Below are 19,951 nucleotides of genomic sequence, written 5' to 3' on the forward strand. Positions count from 1 at the left end.
TTTCCCTTAGAGACAAGAAAAGCTGTACCTCAAACTGATGGATTTGAATTATCTACTTTGAAATTTCTTTTTGTGTTGATAAATATATTATAATTATCTTGAATCATAAGGCAAGAGAATCATGCTGGGGCATGCAGAAGATCCGGTTGTTACCCACTACGATGATGGAAATCAATAATCCTGATGAAACCCACAATTATTATTATATGGAATATAATTATAATGTCACTCGGGTGGTTGTTTTTACTTTTATACATATAAGAAGATATTTATTACTGATGGGGGCAGATATGATTGAAGATCTTGAATAAACTGTTGCATCAGTAAGCTATGTTACCCTATTATGGATGTTGGTTTTAACAATCCAGCGGAAAGACCTCAAAGAAGATATTATATGGACTATAAATTTAAAGTTATTGTCTTTTCTTTTTTTTTATTTAGATATAATGGAATATATATATATATATATTTAAGTAGTGTGGGCAGTGAATTAAAGATATTAAGAATTGTTGTGTATGGTAAATTTGCAGGACAGTGGGTGAATAAGCTAACTACAGACTGATTAGTTTAAGAAAAGGGATTTTTAAGTGATATATTTAGGGGAGTGGAGGAAATGGATAGAGTGGAATAAATGTTAAATTAGATTTTAAGGGGAGGCCGCTTTGAAATGTTATAGTAATATATATAGAAGATTAAATATTAAAGTAGGATTTATCGTATAGTTTTAAAGTGGAAGGTGGTTTTGAATTGTTGTAATAATATATAGATATAAAACACTATTATGTTAAATTAGAAGTTATTTTATAATAGTTATAGTATAATGTTTTTTTGTTTTTTTTTTGTTCTCTTCTTTTCTGAAACGTATGGATAAAGGGGGATGTTATGATATTTATAATATTTTTAGTAAGTAAAGGTCAGTATTTTGAGGAGGGAGTAAGTAATCTGTTATGAATTAGGGGTTTTTTTGTTACGAAGAAGTCACAGGGGGGGATGGGTGGGGAGGGGGGGTTAGGGAGGGGGAGGGAGAGGGGGGGAAAAAGGGGGAAAAATTTGTATTTGAAAACTTTTTCAATAAAAAAAAAAAAAAAAAAAGAAAAGCTGTACCAAGCGGTACTATATTGTACACTTAGGCAAATACCATGGATGCAATTAAGAAAATTTGTTCCCTGGATTTTACTTTAAAAAAACAGTAAAAACTAATTTTAAACAGACAGAAGTAGAAAGGCAGCAAGCAAAAAACTCTCATCTTAGTTCTGCAAGGAGAATTACAATTTCTGAGAGGAAGGCAGAGAAGATTTACTGTTAAGAAAATATGAGAGAATAGTACAGTACATTAAGGGAGTCTTCAATTTTTGACTACAATTGGGACTGGGATTGCCATCGCTAAGCAATACGGTCTTAAATGTGGGTGGGTAGAGAAGGCCCTGAGACCCAGTGCAGGCAGTGCATGGGTTGAGAAATTGGTGGTATGGTGTGAGTGGCTCGAGCTCAAGAAGCCTGGGAAGGAAGACACTACATGTGTAGCTGTGGTGGCGCACTGGTTAGAATGCAGTACTGCAGGCTAACTCTGCATTCCACTGCCACTGTTGATCCTGACCAACTCAAGGTTGACTCAGCCTTCCATCCTTCTGAGATTGGTAAAATGAGGAGCCAGATTGTTGAGGGCAGTATGCTGAGTCTGTCAACTGCTTAGAACAGGGATGTCAAACTGGCAGCCTGTCACTGAATAAATTACTGTAACCCAAGGTCTATCTATAAATCCAGAAAGACATGTATTATAACTGAAATACCTTTGCTTTTCAACAATTAACTTCTTTGAAATGTTTTAGATTTTTTTTAAAAAAATAACCATTATTTTATATCTTTTATAACTCTGGTTTAAAACTAAATATTTACTAATAAATAAATATTAGTAAACTAATATTTACTATGAAGAAGTTATTCTATCCCTATAGTCTCAGTCTCCTTCCTAGAAACTGATTAGTTCATATTTATTTAATTGTAACAATGCTTTAGAGGAACTGATTCCACCAAATTAATCATTGACAGCTAGGTGTTAAGAGTATCAATTTGCAGAATACATTTTGCGATAACAGAACTGGATTAACCTGCAACACAAATCTATATATATTTGCAATTCTCATTGAGTAGTAGAGTCCTTATTTTCTTCTGACATTTATTCAAAGATTCAATAAAGGCACAATAGAGCTGGCTGCAATCATGTTGGGAAAAAAAATTAAGGTCATGGATTTCATTTTCTCTTCCCCAACCTAGGAGTGAATTCTTCTAGTTCAATTACTTTTAATATTGATGGAGATGTTAACACTGAATTATTGTGAAGGAAGGTTCCTGAACTCAAATAAAGGAAAGAAGGAAACATTCTTAACTAGGTTAACAGTTGGGAAACAGCATGTCTGCAGCATCGAAAGTAACTTATTTATAGAACGCATACAAAACTGTTACTCATATTTTCTAGTTGAAAACATGCAATGAAGTTGAATCAAAGTTAAAACAGCTGTCACGAAGTTTGGAAGAGAGGGAGACCTGTAAGGTTAAGCACATTTTTAGAAAAAACAAATGGTCTTAGGATAGTTTCAAGTCTCCAGCAGTTTATATCTTTTATTTAAAAGGTATCTTTTCATAAAGTTAAAAAAAAAAAGTCTATCCCTACAAAATTATAATCCTAAACCAGTACATAAATAAAACTTATGAATTGACAATGCAAAAATAAAAGCAGCAGAAATTTCTTAAACCTTTGTACAGTGGAAAGTAAACCTTGACATCTAATATAGGAAAAGATAAGGTAGTATATCATCTCTTGGATAAAATACACACAAGAGTTCTGTATGAAGTACACACTCAAAGAAAAGGAGAGCATTATACAAAGCAAAAAGAAAAATACCAGCAGCCACATAAAATCTGAAGAACACTTTTTAAAAAAATAAAATAAGGAAATGCCTATGAAAATCTACACACTGAACATGAAACATACTTCTGGCATTATGTTTTATGCATTAACCTAGAAATTAAAACTGATTTTACTGGCATATATTTAATTTCATCTAGTTTCAAACTACTAATGGGAAAGAAGTTACATGTTTGAAAGCTACATCAGAGATGATGTGTCTGCTTCAACAGCGGCATCTAAAACAGGGTTACAACTAGAAATGTTGAAACCTAGGAAGGATTTTTAGAAAAAAAAGGGAGGGGGAGCACAAGAGGTGAAGGAAACTGCTTACCCTGAAGGAAGAAGATGAGAAAATAAAGTACACAGAGATGAGTCCTGGAGAAGATCACCTGAATTACAGCAATTCTTGGGGGGTAGGACCCAAGAACGGTAGCCCTCCAAACATAATTAGTGCCAAGCCTGAGAAAAAGAAACACTGTTACTAAGTTAATGCAGGGTTGGGAAGGAAGAAGTGAGATGGAGGCAGAAGACAAAGAAAGGAGGACAAGACATATAGAAGCTATTTCTAAATTAAGACACATGAAGGAAACAGAAGAAAGGACATTCTGTGTTAATTCTTGTAATATTAGTAGACTGAAAGCATCTACTGTAGAAGTTTAGTGTGATAACATGAATATGTTTCTTCCCACACAGTGCTCCCTTTTAAGACAAAATTGGCATATTAATCTTTAGTTAAGCAAAGCAAAAACAACGGCATCTTATTTCTAATTGCTATTTCATTTCCTCAGCATTTCCTACATGCTTTTCCAACAGCACAAGTCCATGGTTATACATTCTAATTACTTCAATACTGCTTGGCATATAAGAAGTGAAATAAGAAGGCATATAGAGATGAGAAATTATTACAAAAGACTAAAAACTAGATTACTAAGAATATATATGGGGTCTTAAGGAATTTTGCAATCTTTTTGTTATTTCAAACCCCTCTTTCTTCTGCTGCAGAACTTTACATAGCTAATCATTCTTTGTGTTTGAAATTCTTACTGAATATGGTAGGAAAGTAAAGGACTTGACAGGATTTAACAACAACAAAAATAGGTATATCACCAGATGAAAAACATCCATAAAGAGAAAAATCTGTTCTTACAACGTTTTGTAACCTTGATGGAGCAGAAGAAGCAAGCAGCAATCTCTTGATTCAGTGTACAGTACACATTTTCAGAAAGTGTTACTGATAAAGTTATGAAAAAGAACATTTTAGGCTCCCTCTTCTTTGCCTAAGCTTGCACATGACATTCTGAACTGGGTCCCAGAACCAATTAAGCACATAAGAGTCACTGACCTGAAAGTTTTTCTAACTTTCTCTGAATTGTGTTACATAGGACAACTTTGTAAATAACTTTATTTCTAAGACTGAAAATATATTTCAGAATTGCAATGCACTGTAAAATTTGAAAATATTTTGTCAGTTATATTTTGAGGAATACAATAACCATTAGAAAAACGCATTTACTATTAATACATTAGAGATGCTTGAAAATATTAACATTCTGATGATAATTAGATACATTAAATTCTAAGCTATAGTAACCCAGTTAATTAACACAAGAACTTGCATTGTAATAATGATTAAGAATTGTCACATCAAGTAGAAAGTTATTATAACTCTTCATATTTAATATGCCTTCAAATCTTACTAAATATTTTTAACATGTCCTCTAGAAACATCTAATACAACTTCAAACCCTAGTAGAGACCAGAACAGAAAGGCTATTAACAACCATAACAAGTTCTTCGAAAAAGGAATTTAGCATTGAGCAATATAAATCTCTCTATCTTAAATACAACTACTTTCATCCTTAAGGGCATAAGCCAATTCAAAAATAAAATATAATGCAGACTATTCATTCTTATCCTGTGTAATCTGTTCAAGGCATTTGGGGTTTCAACTTGAAAAGACCAGATCAATTGAGCTCTCTCTCTCTCTCTCCCTCCCTCCCTCCCTCCCTCCCTCCCTCTCTCTCTCTCTCTCTCACACACACACATATCATAGAAGGGAATAAATCTGTTGAAACATCTTAAAGAAGAAGAAATTCCTATTAGATTGAAAGACATTATATATCATAATTTTTATATAAGCAAGAAAATCATGTTTTTAATTATATTCTCAATCATCTAAACAAACATGAAGATATTTTATATGAATAAAACCACTGGTTTTCAGCAAATGTATTTTGTTTACAATTACATACATGGGTAACATTGTATATCTTATAATACATATATTACACATCCTAGTAAAGGCATTTCATTGTGTGCACAAAAGTAGAAAAGTCTCTAAGATAACTACAGCTGAAGTTTTCATGTTAACAACTATCCAATTAATTTATATCAATAATTAATTTGATTAAACTATATTATTTTTTGATTAAGTAATTGCGCAAACTAAATATTTAAATTCCTTCTAGAATATTAATTTAGATAAATCTGCAGTAAAGATACATTTGGAATTAGAATGAAAACAGATCAGGCTATACTTGTGTTAAAATAAAGATGATTTTACCCACATTCTTCTGCTATAACAACAGAAAGATAAATCAAGTTTGACAATGTTGAATGCTGTAAATTGGAGATGACAAGTAGTGGCACATTGGCTGCATGCCGCTGTCACTAACGGAGCCCCAGAGCATTCCCAGATCATATAAAAAATACTGTTTTATGATAGTGTAGTTTCTGCTATTTAAATCTTACAATCCACCCAAATCAGTCAAAACTAGCCCCTTGGGTGATAATATGTCACAGATCAAGCACTGAGCCCAAAAATAATTAATAAAAAATGGATTATGCCTTCCTTCCCAGTTGCTAGCAGTAACTGAATTGGATTAAAAGAATGTGTACCTCAGCACAATTAAATAAGCAAGTGTGAACAGTGTGATTCTCTGAATAAAAGCTCTGTGTTACACTGCACAATGATAAACTGTTAGTTGAACAAAGCACATCGACCATATGGCTCTCAGGCATAGTCTTCAAAGCCATGACACTCATCCACTCTCATGCATAGGAGAAAATAATTATGACTACTATCCTGGATCTTACTTTAAGAATAACTTAAAACAGATTTTTGTGCACTATTAACAAATACAGGAATAGCACAATGATTTTATGAAAAATATTAAATCACAATTCCAAATGCTATTAAGAATAGGAAGGACTGTCACTTTCAATAGGACTCTTATTCTTGGATAATCAGATCAGAATCAGTGGATCATGCCACTTACTCTTCATAAAGCAAGCATACTTTAACATGTACAGGTAACATGCGAAAGGATTTCCACCCTGTCCTCATTGGTTGATTCCTTCATTACATGAATGAAAGCACCTGTTGGATGCTTATCCTACGGTTGGGTAGGTAATATATACAAAACTATGTTCTGTAACTTTAACCGCTACAAGATGACTAAGTGGCTGTGCTAAGCAGATATAAAAGAAGGCAGGAAGTTCATTCACTTCTGCTCCTGCTATTAGAAGGTTGAACTGCTGAAAGGAACTGTGTCTGTGTTACTGAAGAGAACTGGAATTGTAAGCAAACTATGTTTTGTGTTGAACCGTGATTGTTTGAAGAAGTGTTATCTTTGTTTTGAGAAGCCAAGTTTTTTCTACTACAAGTAAAGACTGTTTATTTTTCTTTAAACATTCAGAGTCTGTGAGTATCTGTGTGTTTTGCTAAGCAACGTATCTATTTGCTCTCTGGTCCATTGCACCACTTTGCAGACGGCAGTTTTACCCTCAACAGCACCTTTTACATAAAAATTATAAGTACACCCTATCCTCAGGTAGCATTCTAGCGACTTTGCCATTAAGTAAAATGGTTGCTAAGCAAACTCATGATTGAGAAAGAGAGCAAAGATCACTGGTTACTACTGGCTTCTTTCAGTTTTCTCCTACAGTGACCCGTGCCATACCCATTCCCGCTTTTCTTTGCCTCTATGGGGTGGAGAGATGGCTTAACAAGCTATCTCTTCCTGAGCTGCTTTTCTTTGCAGCACAGTATTTCCTTAAAAAGTGCTAACCACAGGTCAAGAAGCTCTGTTCTGTGACCTTAAGTAGTGATTAGAACCCTTCCACTGGCTCATCTGTGGCTTGAAACTGAAACTAATCAGACCTTAATCCGTCTCACACTGAAAATGTTCCTTGTCAGGCATAGGAACATTGATTCTAAATGTCTGCATTGGTCAAAAGAATGAATTTTTGTTGTAATTTATTATCAATGTATTTGCAAATGATTGCTAACTGACATAGTGGCTAAATAAGGAGTGGGTATAATTAATAAAGATGGAAATTAAAGCTGCAATCGCAAACTTGCGAACTTCAAAGCTATCAAAATCAGCAGGAGTCATGTTTGCAGAAACTACATCTAAGATAAAAGTACTGATACAAAGTATGTCATTTTTTAAAACAATGAATGTTATAAAGTAGTGAGCCATGAAACCAAATGGATCATTTTCTCCCACTTTTTCTAGCCCCTGGGATGCTTACTATAATGGAGTTTAGCTTTGTTTGTTTAGGGCAGAGGTCTTCAAACTTGGCAGCTTTGAAACTTGTGGGCTTCTGGCTGGAGAATTCTGGGAGTTGAAGTCAAAAAGTCTTAAAGCTGCCAGGTTTGAAGACTTCTGGTTTAGGGGCACTTTTTGGACTTTACCCTTGTTTTCAAACAAGCCTTTCCCCTCCTTCTTTACTATCTGTCACTCAAATTGAGTCCACTTTGTGATTGCCATTTCAAAGTGTTCTGTTTTTCAACTTAATTTTTGTTTTACTTAAATAAGTTCTGTGTGACATCTAGAGAATTTATACTGAAGTGCTCTTAATGAAAGAAAATGCATCACAAAACTCTTTAATCTTTAAACACAGAAGAATATGTTTCTACTCATATACTATGTAAAAAAGCAAATAAGCTGAAAGTTATTTCCAATTCTGACACTGAATAGAAGTCAAATTTGTGAACCTTGCCAGTTTAAAATGTTAAAATACTTACTGTGTAACAGCCTATGAGGAAGGCTGCATTGGCTTGCTTTTTCTGATCCGAACCACAATAATGAACAATCTTCTTCCTTAACATGGTAAAAGACTATCAAGAAATGAACAGAATTATAATTGTAATCCTTGGATTTTAAATATATTAATGAATGTAAATATTCCAAATACAATTTAAATAGTCAAATGCAGAGATGCTACATTTAAGTAGTAGTTCCATGACAACATCCACTATAAAAACAGAATGTGGCATATCTAATATCTAATGCATTTATTTTTTTTTTACATAATTCCATATAAGGATTCCAAATAGTCTTCAAATGTATCAATTTTATTTTTAATATGGCAAATATTAATAAATATAATCCATACAAGCATTATTTCATTCATAATTTTTAATATTGGGAAGGTGTCCTGAGAGAAAAAAATATAAGAAACAAAATTTTAAACAACCACTAGCTTAATGAAATAATTTAGAAGGTTCCAGCATGCTTCAGTGGTGGGTTTGTTCAATATTTTTGACTCAATTATAGAATGAAGTTACTATAGAGCAATGTTTCTCAGCTTTGCTGATTTAATAAGTCCAACTAATTTACAAAGTGATTTAAGATGCATTAATTACTTTCCTGCCTGTGAGAAATCATTATTCATTTACAGCAGAAAAGGGACAGACACATACTGATATAACCTAGAACATACAGAGATTATATCCTTAAAGATGTGTATCTATAAAAAGGCCAGTTCTTAAGAATACTAGATCACTGAAAGCATAATTACCATGAAACCAAATTTTGCAGAGTAATTTGAATAAGAGAATTCAAGAATTAGGCCACCACATATTTTGAATTCCATAGTAACTCATCTGCTGAAAATCTTAAAACTACAGCTATATGTTGAATAAAAGATTTTCATATTTCAATGGAATTTCAAAAACTGAATTAAAATATACTGTTACACAATAATACGAAGTACTTTTGATATTTTTAATATAAATTATATTTTAATAGATTAATAGTAAGTAATTGGATGCTGCATAAAACATCTGGAAAATAGTTTGAATTATGTTTTGTTGATTTTAGAAGTTCCAGTGGTTTTTACAATGCCACATATTGCAATAGTGTCAATTATTACTGACACTATGGATACTACTTTCACATATGAAAATAACTGGCTAGTTACCATGCAGCTCTGTCAGCTGTTGCATGTGACTATTTACAATGAAAAAAGAGAGATAAATTACAAGCTATTTATTTGTACTATGACACAACTGATGAAAACAAACATAGTAACTAAAAATTATTTCATTTTCAGAGGAATCATGAAACGGGAAACAGATTTCATTCCTGTGATTTATTTATACATTAAAGTACATTCCCATAAAATATAAGAACTGTATTTTCAGTATTATGCTTTATATAAAGTTGACTAAAATATTCAAGAATGTGAATAACTATGAATAAGCATAAACTGTTAAAAATATACTAAAGAAATTTCCTTCTGTAACTAAAAGCCAGATATTGATAACCAACCACTCCAATGTATTCCAGGGAAGAGAGCCAACAGTTTCTCAATAATTTCTTCTGCTCCTGATTACTAGGGCTTCAAGTTTTATAAGTTTACATTTCTGCCTTTAATCATTAGCCACATTATGAATTCAAAATTATTTATACTCTGAAATAAAAATCTAAAACTGATCGTGTATTTTCCCACTCTTCTGGCATATTCTCCTGCACTAGAGTAACTACAGTGCCTAAATAAATCTTGATTTTATTATTTCTTCTGGGCGGGGAATATGCAATAATAAAAAAGTGCAAACAAGACAAATAGAAAAGAATGTTCACTCCCTGTAACATTTTATAAAGAAACTGAGAATGACCAAACTATTAGATGTTACCTTTAATTTTTTATTTAGCTTGCAACAGTATCTGTAAATCATTGCCAGATTGAGAGGGCCAAAATCTGCATAGAAGCTTGGAAAAAGGGGAGGGGGAAGGAGAAGAGAAGGACAGGGAAGGGAAAAAAAAGACCTTATTGAAATGTCTGTTTTAAAAAATCCCACATTCTCTCCACACATTCCCACTGCAGCGTTTTAAATTTTTATAAATAGACATTATAACTGTCACATTCCCCTCATCTCTTTCAAGATAACCACTGAAACACAATTTAATTAATGGAGGGGGGGGGGAAATCTTGTAAGCTTTACATATATTGTCAAGTAAGTCAGCAATACCTCCTAGATTATGAAGTCAATAAATGGTGAGACCATTTTAGAATAGGCAATACAATATTTTGTAGGCATATCTTCGATTAAAATGTAAACGTGCCTAATTCAACAGAACATGTAACATGCTGCAAATAGATTACACTACTAAGGATACTTGTAAGCCTGAAGTATCAACCCACAAAGAGAGCTAATTGACTCAACTCTGCGTGATTCATTGATTTGAGCTTGCCTCTCTGTATATGCCAATAGGCTTGGTGTTTTAACTGACCCACTTCTTCACTGTATGTAACTGATAAAGGACCTACAGATGCAGAAATCCTAATGTTCGTCATGGCTAAATAGGGAAAATACTATTTAGAGGATCTTATGGCAGGTTATACTGACAGAGAGGCACCAAAGAAATAACTAGTATGACAGTACTAAAAGTGAGATTATAAAGGCAGGTCATCATTTGTACCATCCTGATCTCCAGGAGAATACAAAGAAACATATCCATGAGTCATGCAGGGTATACATATCCCAAATGATATGTATCAATTTATGGATGAACGATGCGTAAGTGTAGATTTTCTTTCCAGAATTCCGCAATCAACTCAGTCACATAAGATAGTTGGGAACAAAGCCAGTCCAAACAAGCTACCTAAATTCAAACTATTTTGCTTCGCATCCATGATGGATATACTGTATCTTCTGTGAATAATATGCAAGAGATAACATGAAAATTCTTAGTCAACTAGTGATATCTAGGGCAAAACATTTCACAACTGAGAAAATCCTAAACCTAGAATAGAATTTTCTATTGTATTCCTTCAGATGTGTTGAGTTCAATTTCCAAATAACTGGAGGGAACTAGAATAGGGATAGTGCCCTAGACTAGAGGAAGACAAATCAGCATCTAAACATTTCAGGCATATAGATGGCAATTTCTCTGACAGCTTGAAAACTGAACAACCGTTTGTTCTTAGCATAGTGAAATGTTATGAGAAAGCCACTTAGACAGGTTTCATCTGCATAAAATTGACACCTAGAATTATTTTCTATCAATTTTTCTGGACTGCAGGCCTTTTCTAATACAATTCAACTGATTCATATTATTAAAATGAATTGAAGTCTCTAGCTTCAACACAGTCAATAATTTCAACCATCTGGGGTAAATACAAACTTTTTGATTTCTGTAAAAATAACTCTCCTTAAAGGGATGGTGAGATACCATGGAAAGTTAGGAAATATTTTTGAATCTATCAAGAAAAATAACACTGCAACTCCATTTTCATTTGTAATAAATGCAATAAACAATGCTATACACTCCCATATTCAGTTCTTTGGATTAATATTTGTAATTTCTGGAGGCCAATAATGAGAATACTGTATTCCAACATAAGATCTTATCTTTCTTTCAACTGCTTTTCATTCAAGGATACACCATCCAAGCCACAATTCCCTACTCAGGACTCTCCAGATGTACTGGATATCCACTGCCATTAGTATTAACTTTTATCTGGAGGTAAGAATTCTAGAATATGCCACAAGTTTCCCAGTGTAAATTTATGAAACATAGTTCTTTCAAGTATTTTAGTCACAATAACTAATCAAGGAAGCATGTTTAGCCTCTGTAGTAGAAAATGTATTTCCAACTGACCTTTCTGGTTTTGGAAACAAAGAAGGGCTGGATCTGATTAATACTTGGATGGGATACCATTAAGTTATAAGCTAGACTGGGAAGTCAAAAAAACATCCTAAAAGAATGCAGTGGCAAATTATTTCCATTTTGTTGTTAAGAAAGCTACATGGAAAAGTTTATGAAGTTACCAGAAGTAAAAGCTCAACTCAATGGAGACTCTGTGGAGATGGATATTTACCATTATTCTTTAATTTAACATGAAACTTGATTCTTCAACATAAATCATGCTTCCAATCAGTTAACAAATACAACAATAATTTTAAAACATCGCAATATTTATAGAGTTAAAGAAACAATAATTTTAAAACATCACAATATTTATAGAGTTAAAGAAAGAAATGTATCAATTTGCTTCCAGGTTTACACCTTAGAAAAAATCTTAACCATTCTTAAACTCTTTGAAATTCTTCTTCTTTTTTTGCCTAGTATTCTAGGAAGGACATAATTAAGTTAGAAACCTACAACTTAAAATGCTCTTTCCCACTTCTGGCATTCCATTTTTCAGTTCTTGGACAACACTGATGGATACAAATGCCAGATTCTTACTCTACAATAACGAGTTCTGTTTCAAATAAGCCTTCTTGACTGCTATATAATGTTCATTTAGAAAAACAATATGCATACAGTACTACAAAAGCTTTAAACAAGCTTCAAGCAATCTCACTATAAAAATTAAATAACATTTGCACAATAAAGTTGTGCAAATACTTAATACTAGTACCAATATTTAGTACTCAATGGTTCCTTTTATTTATTCTCAAAGAAATAAAGCAAAAATACATTTCCTTATTTATTAACATCTTTTCTTCTTCCCTTTCCACTGCCACTAATTTGAGCTGCTAATTGTTCCAACTGCATTTTATAAAAGTACTTCTTCTGAACTACATGATTCACTATGGCACTCCCTAAGTATTTGCCAAGTCCTTCTGACCTTTGCTTTTTAATTTAAAAATTGGGAAAGGAAATAAATATGCTGGATATTGTTTTTCAGAAATTCAATCAGCTTAAAGTTATTTTTGCAGTAAACACATTACTATATTTTGAGACAGAAAGTATACTCATACTGTCTTCCTATATTATCCCCCCATTCTTAGCAACCACGCAACCCCTCAAGATAGAGCCAGATTGGTGTAGTGGTTAAGGCATCAGGCTAGAAATGGGAGACCTTGCATTCTAATCCCATCCTGGGCATGAAAGCAGCTGGATGACCTTGGGCCAGGCACTTTCTCTCAACCCTAGGAAGGAGGCAAATGCAAAAAAATGCCACCCTCTGGGATAGACTTCTTTAATGATGCTTTGAGTACCCCAGATACAGGTAGTCCTTGACTTACAACCACAATTGAGCCCAAAATGTATGTCGCTAAGTGAGACATATGTTAAGTGAGTTTTAGCTCATTTTATGATTTTTCTTGTCACATTTGCCAAGTGAATCTGGCTTCCCCATTGACTTGGCTTGTCAGAAGACTGAAAAGCTGATCACATGATCCTGGAACATTGCAACTGTCATAAATATGAAGCATCCGTTTTAAATCAAGTGACCAGGGGGATGCTGCAACAGTCATAAGTGTGAAAGTGCACTATTTTCAGTGCACTTTTAATTTTGAACGGTCACTAAATGAATCACTGTAAATCATTGCCTTTCTATATATGCCAATAGGCTTGGTGTTTTAACTGACCCACTTTTTCACTGTATCTAACTGATAAAGGACCTACAGATGCAGAATTTCTGAAAATATGTATTTGAAAATATGAAAACCATCTACTTTAGTACATTTTAGTAGTTTTTCAATAAGCATTTCCTATCTTATTAGAAAACTGGACTCTAGGAATATTCAGTTCAAGGCAGACTTGACTGCTTTATTCCAAATTCAATAAAACATCTTTGCAAAGCAAAAAATATCAACCAAACTTTGTGTTTCAGTTTCAATTTCAATTTCTGAACTGAACCATTTTGAATAGACTAAGATGTTCTATACCATAGCCACCTAAGAAGATGAATGCTGGAAAATTCAGGATTAAAAAAGGGAGCAATTTCTTTCTAGAGACCCAATTTTTTGATTAAATGCATCAGGCTAGAAACCACAGCCAGGTGACTTTGAGCAGTATGGGAAGAACGCAATGGCAAAAAATGTTATTGAGAAAATTGCATGGATCTGTCTAGGCTACTTCTAGGAGTCAAGATTGACTTGAATCAAATATATAAAATTCACACACACACACTGAAGTACAAACTATGTGAGTAAAATTTATGAGGAATAAAGTTGTAAGATTACTATACACAAATAATGTGTATAGTAAACAACGCTTCTAGAATCAAAGGTTTCTAACTGGCCAAAATTGGCCAATGATAGAAGACTAGATACCTATTATATTTATTTTATCAGAAAGCTTCACAATGTATTTTTTATATATGCTGTTGCTCTTATTTTTTATTTCTGTCTTGCAGAACAAGGGAATAATATTATACTTACTTTTCATACACAAATTCATCATCTATGCAGAAATAGTGTGTACTTGTACTACCGCTTTTTGGTTTATGGAACAGAATGGCAAAATAAAGACGATCTGAAATTGAAAACAAAAACACCAAAATAGTATTTATAATGAACACAAAGACAATTGTAGAAAATGGGTTGATAGATTTATCTATTTCTTTTTAGCCAAGTTACAACAGCAAAAATAAAAACTTCCATTCAGAATTTGATGCTTTCAGAAAATTGGCAATATAAATATTAATAATTATTCAATATAGCATAGAGGATGAACTGTTAAATTTGGATATAAGAAATTCAAATTCATAACCTGAGTTGTCAAAAAGAACTCTTACCTACCTCACTAAAACTACAATCCTTTTCTGTGCAACATTAAGGTAATTACAATGAATCATGTGAAGGAACATTGTATTTACGGGCTACTTTTGAAATTATTGGCATCACTTCTTAACACGTTAGAAATAGAGTTATGCAAGAAAAATTTGGTCAATGGTTAAATCACCAGGTTAGAAACGTTTAAGTTTGTAAGTTTCTTTCATCAAGAAAGCACTGTTTTGTTAATTATGCTATTGATGTTAGAATGCATGACTTCTAATCCCGCCTTAGGCATGAAAGCCAGCTGGGTGAGCTTGGGCCTGTCACTCTCTCAGCCCAACTTCCTTCACCGGGTTGTTGTGGGGGAAATAGGAGGAAGAAGTATTATGTTATTATATTAGATATGTTTGCTGTCTTGGTATTTATAAAAAATAATAAAAGGGGAGATAAATCAATCAATCTCAACACATTGTTTTCTAGTCTTCGCAATTTCCATGTTGAAAATTTTTAGTGCTTCAGAGAATGACGAAAATCCACTGTTGGTAGCTACTGCATGTATAGACTTCTCTTGCAGATATATTCATGTTGCTTACTCATACACACTAACTACAATGTAACTAAGTTAACATGGTCTCTAAGCAGAGTTGCAGAAGGGGCAGAGCCTTGCAAGTCTTCCTTCCCATGACTAAGAGATTTCAAATTACTATCAGTGAATTAAATTACTATCAATTATTAGGATTTCTTAAACAGAGGAAAGTCTGGCAGGAAATACAGATTAAACAGTAGCGGTTAAGACCTAATTCATTTCTAATTGGTTGGAAAAGCTCTGAAATCTAACTGGGGAAAGAACATAAAGATGAGAGATATTTTTAGAACTCTCTCTTAAAAGCAAAGAAACTTTATTTATTTATTTATTTATTTATTTATTTATTTATTTATTTATTTATTTATTTATTTATTATTGCGATTTATATGCCGCCTTTCTCCCGAGGGACTCAAGGCGGCTTACAAAATGACAATTTCCAATACAAATCTCAACAAGATAAAAAATTAAAATCAACTCCCCAATTAAAAGTTTAAAATTATAACAGTGTACACCCAAATTGCACAAAAAAACAAAACTGTGAACAAGGGTAAATTAATTTATTCTGAATAAAGTTCAACAAACTGCTTCATGATTTGTTACATTATTTCCAAATAAATATGGTTTTGCTACAAAGAAGCATAAGACTATCTAAAATAAGTATTTATTGAAAAACATGTGAGCTTACATACCACAACATGTGGAAATCCTAACAAAATTCAAAAATGTTGCCCACACTTTAATAAAAATGGCACCAAAAAAGTTGTATACGGGCGGGCAAGGAAGCCAGTAAGACACATTACCAACTGCTGTGGTGATTCCCAATTTTGGGGAGTTTTGTGGAACAGACTAATAACCCTACAGATACAATCATCCCACTTACTCCAAAGATTTAAAGGGCTTAAGCTCCGACAAAGACATGGGAGGCAGAAAAGTTCTTTGTTTGTGCAACATACCTGCGGCACCTTGTTTTGGCGTTTTGTTTTAAACCGCTTACCCTGCATCAAAGAAAGAACGTGAAACCCCGCACCGAGTGAGCAAAAGTTGGCCTCTCCCCCCCACTTGGCGGAAAACTTCCGTCGGAATTTTAAAAGCACCAACAGGGGAAAGCCATTCTCCACCCCCGCATTTTCTTTAAAGCCCCGCTGTTTGCTTACCTTTAACTAACTCCGCGCCGAAGGGCAAACGCTTGGCGGCGTTCATCTCCGTTTATTCAACATTCAACCGAGAAACCAAGGACTGGGCGAGCAGCGGCACGGAGCTTGCTGGAAATGGCTGCTTGCGGAGGTCGCTGCTGACTTTTGCAGCCGCGGTCAGAAACTCCTTAATCTCTCCCTCCCTCCCTCCTCGGAGTACTAACCGCAAAGTCCCTACTCTTGCTTCCCGGTGGGTGGGAGAGAAAGCAGCGTTTCCCCGCGCCAACTCGAACGGCGGGGCGAGGGGGCGCTCTGAAAAAAGGCGCCACAAAATCCTCTTCCCCTAAACCTTCTGGGTTTACTGCAGCTCCCTCCTTCAACAGGCAGCCTGAGAGGGCCGCCAGTCCTTCCCGCGCGCTTTCTCGACCTCCCCGTGTCACTGATTTGTTCGGCCCAAGGAGCAGTTCCCAAATGCCGGCCCGCCGCGCTTGCCTGCAAAGGAGCCTCAAGAGCGTCCCAGCTCGCTTTTCCGAACGCGGCTCCAGCTCCTCCGCTTCTGCCAAAGGCGCCGACTAACACTTTCCCAACAATCATTAACGCGTCCCCTTCCTTCAGTCAAGGAGGCAGCTCTCGAAAGCTTCGCACCGAGAAGCGGCCATTGGCTGGCGAAGGAAGCAGAGCCCCTCCTTGCCAACTGCTGGCCACTTGGCACTGCAACCATGGGCCTTGGCCCAGGCTAGGAGCTCCCTGAAACCTCGGCCTGGCCTAGTTTCCTCGTGGGAGGAAAGGAAGATTTTGGTCACTGCCTGGCCTCCGGTTTTTTTTTCCCCACCCCATGGCCGCTTTGTGTCTTTTCTCGTGCCATTCTGGCAGAAAACTACACCCGCTCCACCGCAAACACGTTTAGCAACACTTGTAAAGGCGCTTGAAAAAGGATCACAAAAATGATCTTAACTTCCACTGTGTGGAAGTGGTGCCGGCCCACGCACGACAAGCACTTGCTGCATTTTTTTGGGGTTAGTCATACTAAGACACCAAGTTGATTTCAAATGTTGAACAAGCACTGGTACATCTGATATAAAAAAGCGCTAGATATTCTATTCAAAACTCACTTATTTTTCAGAAGCGTTTATAGGGGGAAAACAAATGGGGCAATTTGTTTGTTTACAACTCTTTAACAACTAACTAATCAAACGGGTAAATTATTGTTTGCATTTGAGATTACATCTGATCAAGAACTGTTAGTAAACCAACAATGGGCAGGCTCAAGCCCTATCTGCAGAATAAGGTCAATAATCATCCTAAACTTACAGGTAAAGTTGTAATTACATCACAAAGGGCTTTAAACTGTTCATATTAAGACCATAGTACAAAATAATTATTTGGCACTGCAGTGCAAATGTCACTGTAAAGGATAGCTCATATTATGAGCTTATGTCTGCTGGCGACACCCAGGGGGAGGGCCTTCTCTGTGGGAGCCCCTGCCCTTTGGAATGAACTGCCCCCAGAAATGCGTAAGATCTCCGACCTCCGTATATTTCACTGTGCCCTCAAAACCTTGTTGTTCCGCCAGGCCAGGCTATCAATGTAAAGATTAAAGTGACCAGTAGAAGGCAGCATAGTGTTAGCTTTTTAAAAATCTGTTTGTTGCCATCTGGTGGTCATCTGATTTTTTGCAGAAAAGTTTTCATTTTGTGTAATAAAGGTAGTCCTTGACTTACAACCACAATTGAGCCAGTGGTGGGCTGCTGCCAGTTCGGGCAAACTGGTAGTTGCGACTGCCAGGTGGGCCCGCCCACCCACCCTGGCACTATACAATCCTATATCGCTGTGTTTTTGAAGGCACACGCACACTCACATTTTCGGTGCTGGGCGAACCGATTATTAAACTGTTAGCAGCCCACCACTGAATTGAGCCCAAAATTTCGGTAGTTAAGTGAGAGATTTGTTAAGTGGGTTTTGCCCCATTTTACAACCTTTCTTGCCACAGTTAAGTGAATCACTGCAGTTGATAAGTTAGTAACTTGATTGTTAAATGAATCTGGTTTCCCCATTAACTTTGCTTGTGAGAAGGTTGCAAAAGGTGACATGACTCCATGACACAGCAATGGTCATAAATATGAACCAGTTGCCAAGCATCTGAATTTTGGTCCCATGATCATGGGGATGCTGCAAAGGTCATAACTCTGAAAAAAAAGTCCTAAATCGTATTTGTCAGTGCCATTGTAACTTTGAACGGTCACTAAACAAACTGTTGAAGTCAAAGACTACGTGTAATGGGAAAAGAAAACTGGATGTGGTCCCATTTCCACAAAATAAAACTGTTTAAAATAATGCTTTTAAAATTCTGTATAAGTTTATCATGTACTTCTCATTATTTTAATAGTCTAGTAGGCAATAGTCCTTAAATACACAAAAATATTGTATATTTATTTTGTATGCCTAAGGCTCTCTTCTGTTTCAAACAAGAGATATGGTAATAAGTTAGTTGCAGCATACTTAAGATGCTAAGTGTAGAGTGTGAAGGAGTTTCAGGGTACAAATTAAAAAAAAAACACTCAGATTTTTAAAAATCTCTTAATATACCTCTTAATACACCTGAAACAAACTCAGTAATTTTGTTGTCTTTTTAAAGTACAACATAACATTGCAGTTGAGCTCCAGAAAACTTCCAAGTTCTGCACTTCTCAGATATGTCATATTTCTTCAACAAGAACAAATATTGCCCCTCTCAGTAGTAAAATCTTGCTCCTCCCACTAAGGGCTAGGTTTGCATCCAGCTACAGCAAGGCATGAAGCACATGCTGCAAGGCACAGCTAGGCACATTGGTTCCCCAAAGTGCCAACCAATCCAAGGAAGAAAAAAGTTAGAAGCTGTGTCATAGTTTAGGTGACTGTTACTTGTCTGTGCAAAGCCACTCTGAGTAAGCGTTGTCCTTTGACAGTTACATGAACAGTTGGATGAGCTTTGACACTACTAAATGAAAAGCTTTTGAATTTCACAGGGATGACAGCCAATATAGAATAGCATGAAATGTGATCACTATATCTTTGACCTCCTTTCTTTCAGAAAAAGAAAAGACTAAGCTACTACTGCAGACTGAAAGAATACTGCATAATTTGAGGGGAATACCTGGCTTCCTTAAAAGGCAAGGTGTTAAAATACAATTATTCCTGAAAGACTTCTTAAAGATTAAGCTCATGCAGTCAAAGGTACATATTGTGAATCTGGAAATTTTGTCCCAGAGGGCTAGTCAGTAGAATGAAATAATCCATAATAAGCATGGATATCTGCTTGTTCTTCACTGCCTAAGTTGGACATAGATAGGGCACTCCATCTTAAAGCAAGGTACCATCCTAGTCTCTTCCATATTTTCAACTACCAGTATTTCTTAAATACTAACATCACTATTCTTGTTTCACAGCTTCAGTATGGTTTATATATACCGTAATAATTGTTCTAAATTGCATATCACATTCACAGCCAATGGTCAAGATATATACAGTATTGTTTAACTCCTGACTTATTGACTAAACCAGAGTGACTGTTACACACTTAATGCTAAGTCTTGGTTTACACT

At 35.2% G+C, this 19,951-nt stretch overlaps 1 protein-coding gene across 7 annotated transcripts in view; it reads right to left on the reverse strand.

Annotated features, from left to right (window-relative positions):
• Positions 1-19,951, reverse strand: part of CDC14B (cell division cycle 14B) — a 53,128-nt gene that overhangs the window by 22,745 nt on the left and 10,432 nt on the right. For 4 of the 7 annotated variants that reach the window (XM_070935648.1, XM_070935646.1, XM_070935645.1 and 1 more), the window contains exons 2-4: positions 14,316-14,409; positions 9,834-9,909; positions 7,941-8,033 (exon numbers count right to left, since the gene is read on the reverse strand). In XM_070935648.1, coding sequence (XP_070791749.1) covers positions 7,941-8,033; positions 9,834-9,909; positions 14,316-14,409 — 263 coding nt within the window. Of the gene's footprint in view, positions 1-7,940; positions 8,034-9,833; positions 9,910-14,315; positions 14,410-16,391; positions 16,460-19,951 lie in introns of those variants that run through there. The other 3 variants (XM_070935649.1, XM_070935650.1, XM_070935651.1) reach the window with 2 other exon arrangements.

This window comes from Pituophis catenifer, unplaced genomic scaffold, assembly GCF_029215685.1.
Source record: "Pituophis catenifer annectens isolate HBS135680 unplaced genomic scaffold, rPitCat1.0.hap2 SCAF_2, whole genome shotgun sequence".
NCBI classification, from domain to species: domain Eukaryota; kingdom Metazoa; phylum Chordata; class Lepidosauria; order Squamata; family Colubridae; genus Pituophis; species Pituophis catenifer.